The following is an 8216-nucleotide window of genomic DNA, read 5'->3' on the forward strand; positions in this document are numbered from 1 at the left end:
AATGTATGATCAGTCATGATACAAACTATGAAATATGATTGAGCATTGATTGGTGTATGAACAAAAGGTATTTGTTCTGTGGACCTCAAGCGTGGCACGTAGCAAATTTGGGAGTTCAAAACGAGTGTCCTTTCAGAGACGTCAACAAAAAACAGACCAATCAACGCGCACCATACATGGAAGTGGCGATTTGAAAGTATGAAAAACAGCCACCAGTCAGGATTTTTTTTGTCCTTCTGGCTACGGGATTACAAATATTTATACATAAACAAACTGACCTCCAATTAAAATACTAACATATCGGGAGCCGTTAAAAATATTCCAAATAACAGGGGTAAATATTTTCAAATGTATTTTCTGTTTCCCTCGTCTACGTGTAGAATAGCAAGCTAAACATCCTAGAATCTACACTAGCATTGTTGCTATTGCTAGCAAACTAGCTAGCCAGCCCGGAGAGCTTTTTTCTAATTAGGCAGCCAAGCCAATTGAAATGAAAACTAGTTTGTATGATTTAGTAGTACTTTAGATCAGTTTCAGTAAAATGGTCTCGATCTTATAATTACTTTGATAGCATGGCTACAGTATCTAGCCAGCTGACTGTTGGTTGTGCGTTCACTTCTGTAGACGTCTGATCGGCAATGGAGGAAGAAGAACACACAGACCGAAAGCAGCAGCTTGCCATGCTCTGCCAAAAGCTCAACAAATTAAAACAACATCTAAACGAAGGTAAAAACACGATCAGATTCACATAAGATCATTCGGAAACATTGAAATGTATGTCATGGACAGGATAACCGTGTGTGATGTTTCTCAGGCCGTTTTTGTCGCGATCTTTGCCTTGGAAAAGCGTTGCTTGTCAAGTTTTCTGCTCTAACTCAGTCATGGTGTTACTCCCCACCCACAGATGACACAGATAATATTAATAAGATAATTGGATCAAACTCTCCTGAAAAGTGCCTTTCCTATTTGGTGTTCTTGGAGAAGAAGGGAGACCCTCGTCTTATGGACGTCTACACACGAGTATTCTCCAATATGCCCCTGGCAAAGCATTGCCAGAATGAGAGCTATGCTCGAATGTTGGTTCGATTTGCAGAGCTCAAAGCGTGAGTCTGAGACTACAACAATACTCTTCCACAGATGCCTCACTCTGAACAGTCAGATCGCATTAATGACAGTATTGTACTTGGGCATGTTAGAGTTGAGTTAAGTATTTGTCCTTGTCATTCCTCTCAGGCTCCAGGATGTCAACGAAGCAGAGGCAAACTTCAACTTGGCCAGATCCAACTGCCATGATTTTGCATTTGTCCACATTGCACATGCTCAGTTTGAACGTTCTCAAGGTACGAGGCCACACTAAGAGAATCATGTTGTGTTTTTCTAATGATGTCCGTCACATTATTGCGTGAGTAACGCGTGCTCTTCTCCCATCCTAGGAGACACAAAGAAAAGTACTTACATTCTTCAGAGGGCAATAGAACTTGGGGCCAAACCCACAGAGTCGCTTCATGCAGCATTACTTAACCTGCAGTCAGGCAGAGCACAGCAAGAGTCTTCTGAAGACAAGGAAAACATTACCGGTTAGTTTCCATGTACTTGCAATGACTTGTCTGTTAACGGAAGTGTGATTAAACGTCCTTAAACGTCCTTAAACGGCAGACAACCGTTTAAGGATGAACTCCGATTAACGTGACATGTTGTATATTGTGTCTTAGCAGTGGCTTATAAGAATGCGTATGATTTGGGCAAAAAGAGCTCGGAATTCCGCATAGCTTCCAGGAACTCGGACGGGACGGGTGACTTGCCTCTCTCAAGTGCCTTCTGTTCAGGGTAAGAAGAGAGGTTCTAAATGCTATGCTGAGGCTGTGAGTTGTTACACTGAAGTCCATTCCCATGTCCCCTGATGCACTCCTCTGCTTTGTGGCTACCAGACCGGACCAGCGGAGTGGATCCTTGGAGCACCAGGCTTCCGTATGGAGGTCGGGGTCTCTGCGAAAAGGATTCGTTGGCATGGTAATGGCTCAATTTCAACCCTTTTTATGGTTGGTGGTTCTGTCTGTGGCTGAACAGACTGCTGGTGTTCTGAGTCTCTGAGGATGTAATAGGCCTGTGTAGGTTACACTTTTAATAAGAATGCCCCCCCCCCCCCCCCCCCAGAATTGGAACTTCTGACCCATACAAGAGCTGTTGTGGTGATGTTGGCCTCACTGTCTCTCCCCCCCCCCCCCCTTTCAGCCAGGAAGAGTGCCCATAGTGCCCATCCCAGAGACGAAGGATGATGTGGCTGGAGGTTCTCAGGAGAGGCCAGTGAAAAGGGCTGATGCTTCCTTCTCCAGCAGTGTGTCCAGGTAGGAGTCGTTTTCCCATAACAAACCTCCATGGCCTGTCGACTGCATCCACTATATAGCTACTCATCGTGCTGATCTCCAACAAGACTTCAGAGGCTGAAGCACTGAGTCTCATTTTATCTATGTGAGGCATGCACACATGGGGCATAATACAGGTTGAAGGCCCAGCAAAGGTTTTTGGTCAAATGTAGATTGCAAATGGCATCTTAAAATGCTGTGGCTTTTTCCAGGCAAACATCTGGGTCGTCTGTGTTTACCTTATCATCAGCCAAGACTGCTGTAGAGGGGGACTTCCTCAATCTAAAGGTGGGCTTCAATTCCTCAGTGGTTTCTGATGCATGACCCTTTGTCATAAGACAGCTCGATGACCTCATATGCTTGAGAAACATCTGCTGCTATGGAGTCTGGGGGACTCGTGTTTGTTGTCATCCAGCCTTGTTAATGGGTCAAATATATGTGACACATAAACAAACACATTAGTGAAGATATTTTGTCTTCCTGCAGCCGCCCACCACCAGCCCTGCGCCCCGCCCCTGGGAGGAGCTAGCCATGGTGGACTCCACCACGAATCTCCTGCGCAGGAAAGACTCCTCCAGGCTGGAAGGTACCATTCTGTCCGGCACAGAGGAAGGCTTATTTAGACTGCCGTTCCGCAAACACCACGATCAGCGAGTTAAATGGCAAACAGGCTCACTTCACTAAATGTATGGCACGACAACATCAACGGGTTCGACATCATTCCCATGTTTCCTAAATGACACCCGAGGGCTCTCTTGACGTTCGGAGCTCGTTCTTGACGTCTCCTCCTTTTGTGGCAGACACCACGTACAACCTGACCCAGGCCCTGAGCTCCAACTCTCCAGAGAGCTGCAGGTGCTACCTGCTGAGCCTGGAGCGGAAAGGGGACCCCCGCACGGACCCTGACCTGCTGGCCAGGCTCCGGGACTGCTACTCCAAGGTGTTCTCCAGTCTGGCGCTGGGCAAGCACAGCCGCAACGAGAGCTACGCACGGATGCTCGTGCGCTTCGCCGAGCTCAAAGGGTGAGTGGCACTCTAAAAAGGTGCAGGGGGGGTCTATCTCGGGTACCCTTTCCATTTGATTGGATGAGAAATGCGAGGTCGCAGCCACGGTTTCCGTGACGACTTGTGCCTTGTGGCAACAGCCAGGCCTGTGTTATGGAGCCTAAGCCAGGTGTTGCCTCCAGTCGTCATGCAAACCTTTGACGGCGGTGTTGATCCGACTTTTATTTTGACCTCTGACCTCTAGTATCGACGACCCTGATGACGCCAGGGACAACTTCACTTTGGCCAGATCCATCAGCAAGAGCTTTGCCTTCGTCCACATCGCACACGCCCAGTTCGAGCTCGCACAAGGTACAGAACTTGCAGCTGCACAGTGACATGTTATGTAAACACAGGGCTGACGTGACCCCCCCCCCCCCCCCCCCCCCCCCCCGAGGCTGAGGCTCACAAATGTTGTCATTAGACACTCAGCATTCTAGAGTCACAGTGCTCCTTCCACTAACCTGTACCTGCTGCTCTTAACGATCAACTCAGTATCAGAACGTTGACAGTTGTTCGTATGGAGGTGAAGCTCAAAAGGAGTTGTTGGTGCAATACCCTTCCTCCCGCAGGCAACGGGCACAAAGCGACGTCCATCTTGCTGAAGGCCCAGAGTCTGGCCACGCCGGCGGAGCACCTGGAGACAGCCATGAAGAACCTGAAGGCTGGGAAGAGCCAGCTGCTGCCCTCCGACGACACGGACAGACCCCCAGGTACGCCTCCCTCCTGCCCACAGCATGGGCGAGCCAAGGAGGCTGTGGACGGTCATTTGGGGACGCATGCGTTGTTGATGGGAACGGGCCCATTCGGGTGGGATTTCATTCTCCTTTTTTTTCTTGTGACTCCTGCTTTGCCCTCTTCCAGAGCCTCAGTCCCAAGGCGTGCTGGTTTCGTCGAGCTGTGCGGCAGAGAGGGAGCAGGAGGCTCCGTTCATGGTGTCCCAGGTCCAGCACAAAAACCCGGCCAGGGAGCCGGGGTGGAAGATGCCCATGCGCGTCACCTCGCTGGTCTCCCCAGAGGTCAGAGGGCATGGCTTGACTACTCTGTTTTCCATGACTGAATGGAGCCTTCCTTGGTCTCTCTGCCCTGTGACTCTATACATGCCCTGTGACTCTACAATACACTGACACCTGTAGCTTTGAACCTCCAGCTGTGTGATTTGTGTCTGCTCCAGGAGAGGCACACCCCTCCCGATCCCAGGCTCACCCCTCGCCTGGTGGACTCCCTGCCCACCCCTTCCCTGCCCCTCCCCTCCAGGCTCCATCCTCCTGCGGTCTGTCAAACGCCCAACTACAAAGACCCTGCGGCAAACAGGTGGGCCTCTCAAAAGGGTGCTATGGAGAGAGGGGACAATTCAACCTCTAATGTGGACAGAACATTTTTGAGTTGGCAGAAAAGTGGACAGCAGTGGAGACACTCTGGTAGCTTGATGCTTTGGCTAGGATCGCGCCTCACCATCTCCTGTTTCTGAATACCCTCCTCCTGTCCTCGTCTTAGCTTTTACACTCCTATTGTGAAGAGGAACCAACCCGTCCTGGCTCCTTCCTCGACGACACACCGAGCAGGCCCCGCCCAGCCGCCCGGCACCCCCCTCAACCAGGTGTCCTATACCCAGCAGACCCCTAAGGTACAGAGAACCCTGCCACCCCCAACCACCCTGTTGTGGAGGCACCACTGTCTGAGAGGTACATTGACTGTGTGTTTTTGTGTGTGTCACCCAGGGTTCCTTCACGCCCCTGTCCAACGAATCCATCACCATCAAAGGGCGCCAGTTCTTCATCCTCAAGATGATTGGCCGCGGCGGGTCCAGCAAGGTAGGGCTTTCAGATATCACGGAGAAGGGAGGGATGTTTCAGGGCCGTGTCACTGGCTCGGCCCAGTCACGTGACCGGCGTGCGTGTCTCCCAGGTGTACCAGGTCCTGGACCACAAGAAGCAGCTGTTTGCGGTGAAGTACGTGAACCTGGAGGAGGCCGACGCCCAGACGGTGGAGAGCTACAAGAACGAGATTGAGCACCTCAACCACCTGCAGCAGTACAGCGACCAGATCATCAAGCTGTACGACTAGTGAGTCCCACCGGGGGGTGCTCGTGTCCATCAGCAGCATCTGGTGGACGGACACTGAACTTTTCTTTTTTTCGAAATTGAGAAGCTTTTCCTTGTCATAATGTTTTGAACTCGGAAGACAAGATGTGCACTTGAGGGGAAAAAAACAGAATCATCTTAATCTGATCATTAATATTATCCAGGCCTCTTCTCACTGTAGTATTTGACCCAATCCAGGTGTATTTGGAATCTGCCACCTCATGTAGCTCACTGTATGATGTTTCTGTGGTTGCAGTGAGGTGGGGTGTGTGATATTGTGACAGGGAGGTGGGATGTGTGTGTAATATTGTGTGTGTGTGTGCGCGCGCGCGCGCAGTGAGATCACCAACAGCTACATCTACATGCTGATGGAGTGTGGGAACCTTGACCTGAACACCTGGCTGAGGAACCGGAAGACTGTCAACTCCCTGGAGCGGAAGTTCTACTGGAAGAACATGCTGGAAGCCGTCCACACCATCCACAAACACGGTCAGGACTCATTTGTCTCTTCTCTCTCTTTCTACATTTCCCTCTCAACCCTCTCCCTCTCTCTCTTTTTTAGTTTTTACCATTTTCCTTCCCTGCTCAACCATGTCCACCTGTCTTCTGTCCTTGCAGGGATCATCCACAGTGACCTGAAGCCTGCCAACTTTGTGATTGTCAACGCCTCGCTGAAGCTGATCGACTTTGGCATCGCTAACAGCATCCAGCCTGACGTCACCAGCATCATGAAGGACTCACAGGTGAGGCCCTGGCTCTCTTGTTCCAAGGTTGGGATCAATACAGACTCAGGATGTAGCTTGTCGTGATCATTGAGGAAGAACCGCAAAGGTTTTCAGGGTCATCTTATCAATTAAAGTATGGAGTAGGGGAGAAAGATGAAATGATAATGCCACAAGCTTATTTCCTGGAGTTTTTGGACTCGTAAGTTGAAACCATCTGTCCATGTTCAGGTGGGAACATTAAACTACATGCCTCCTGAAGCCATCAAAGACACGGGAAAAGGCAGCTCTAAGGTGGGCCTTCCACACTGTCAATGAAACAATACTATCCAACCATTCCATCCCAAACGAAATGTATTAGTACCGGCATAACCGTGTGTGTGTGTGTGTGTGTGTGTGTGTGTGTGTCCAGATCAGCACCAAAGGAGATGTGTGGTCACTGGGCTGTATCCTCTACTGTATGACATACGGAAAGACGCCTTTCCAGAGCATCACCAACCAGTTCACCAAGCTGCACGCCATCATCGACCCCTCCCACCACATCGAGTTCCCTGACATTGCCGAGAAGGACCTGCTGGACGTGCTGAAGGTAAGCTCTCCTGGTTGGCTGGCTGGTTAGCTGGCCTCCTCTCCTGCAGGCTGGCCAGAACATCTGACCGGTGACGATTTCATCGAAACAGCTGTGGTTTGTCTCTTCAGAGGTGCCTGGTCAGGAACCCCAAAGAGAGGATCTCTATCTCAGAGCTTCTGGAACATTCTTACCTGCAGATTCAGCCATCATCTGAGCCTGGTAGGAGGAGGCATCACACACACTTGGCGATAGCTCGGTCAGACAAAAATATGCATGTATATTTGTGTGTTCATTTGATTGTAATTAGCGATTTATTGTCTCTGTGCCAGCTGCCCCATCCGATAACCATGACCTGAGGAAGATCCTTAATGACCTCGCTGCTCTCCAGTCTCCCAGCAGCATCGTCAGGGCCGCCAGCGTAAGCACACTGCTGTAGAACACAAGTGCAATAGTTACACACCAAACTGTCAAACATTCCCTTGTTCTGTTTCTAAACCCTCTCTGTTCCTCTCCTCCCCTTTGCTCTTCTTCTCTGCTCTTGACAGAACCTGGCGAAAATGTGCAACAGTGGCAGGAGGCTGGATGTAGCAGACTGTGTGAGGTCATCCAGCCAACCCTCCTGGAAGATGTGAAGATGGTGTGGATGATATTAGCCTGACTTAGCTTATACCTGCGAGAGTCTGGCATGTGGGCTGGCCTGCTGTGCAACAAAGTACTGAACTGTAGGGGACACTCCCCTGGCTCTGAGTCTTCCTCCCAACCCTCAGCCAGGGGAGCTCAGCCCAGGCTCCAGCCCTACCCTCAGGCCCGTCTCCTGGCTCTCCTCTTATTTTAGCCTCACCGTGCCCTCTGCGCCCAGCTGTACATACTGTCACTGATCTTTTGTTGATCTGTTTTCTATGGTATGCCACATGGTTTTGAAGCTCAGGTCTTCTTACTTGCATCTCAAACGAGAAGAAGAATACGTTTTGCAACCACTTTTCTGCAGTGTATGTCCCATTTTTAGACATTATTAACAACCACAGCCATCTTTGTTTTAATTCATATCGTTTGGTATTTAGACGTTTATATATTTTTTTGTACTATAGGTCCTATGTTAAATGCAAGAACTTACAGACTCGGCAAATAAACGTTCTGTAAAATTGTCAGTGTGCTAGTTTTTAAAGGGAATCAAATTATGCCTGTATTGATAAAGTGTGTGACAGATACCGCAAGTATTTTGGAAATGAAACGGTCAAATTCTGTATGTAGTTATGTATAATGTTCTTACACACCTTGGCCAAAAAAACATGGCCAGATTCGCAATAACTGTGACCTACGCTCAGCAAATTGGGTCGACCGACCGACATACATAAGTAGCTACAGTTGCAAGTCATGGTTAAAAACGACATACACGGTTAAAAACTCCGCTCATCGGCTGAACCTTTGACTC

At 49.6% G+C, this 8216-nt stretch overlaps 1 protein-coding gene across 2 annotated transcripts; it reads left to right on the forward strand.

Annotated features, from left to right (window-relative positions):
• Positions 1 to 167: 167 nt before the first annotated feature.
• Positions 168 to 7910, forward strand: ttk (ttk protein kinase). 2 transcript variants are annotated; one of them, XM_047029226.1, is made up of 25 exons: positions 168 to 334; positions 625 to 726; positions 905 to 1103; positions 1234 to 1340; positions 1434 to 1577; positions 1713 to 1827; positions 1929 to 2010; positions 2233 to 2345; positions 2576 to 2651; positions 2850 to 2949; positions 3164 to 3386; positions 3613 to 3719; positions 3980 to 4120; positions 4272 to 4426; positions 4582 to 4721; positions 4905 to 5034; positions 5129 to 5221; positions 5316 to 5473; positions 5829 to 5980; positions 6110 to 6234; positions 6445 to 6507; positions 6626 to 6802; positions 6913 to 7003; positions 7114 to 7202; positions 7330 to 7910. In XM_047029226.1, exons 2-25 carry the CDS (start codon positions 639 to 641, stop codon positions 7414 to 7416), a joined length of 2955 nt encoding a protein of 984 aa, XP_046885182.1. In that variant the 5' UTR covers positions 168 to 334; positions 625 to 638; the 3' UTR covers positions 7417 to 7910. The 2 variants fall into 2 exon arrangements, with proteins under 2 accessions (XP_046885182.1, XP_046885190.1); XM_047029234.1 differs by having other exon boundaries at positions 191 to 334; positions 1716 to 1827.
• Positions 7911 to 8216: the final 306 nt, after the last annotated feature.

The sequence above is a fragment of the Hypomesus transpacificus genome, chromosome 2, assembly GCF_021917145.1.
Source record: "Hypomesus transpacificus isolate Combined female chromosome 2, fHypTra1, whole genome shotgun sequence".
In the NCBI taxonomy this organism is placed as follows: Eukaryota; Metazoa; Chordata; class Actinopteri; order Osmeriformes; family Osmeridae; genus Hypomesus; species Hypomesus transpacificus.

Coding starts and splice junctions, on each gene's coding strand:
- ttk (XM_047029226.1), top strand. CDS start 639: ATGGAGGAAGAAGAACACACAGACCGAAAGCAGCAGCTTGCCATGCTC. Junction 1,578..1,712: donor AGACAAGGAAAACATTACCG/GTTAGTTTCCAT, acceptor ATTGTGTCTTAG/CAGTGGCTTATAAGAATGCG. Junction 6,508..6,625: donor CGGGAAAAGGCAGCTCTAAG/GTGGGCCTTCCA, acceptor GTGTGTGTCCAG/ATCAGCACCAAAGGAGATGT.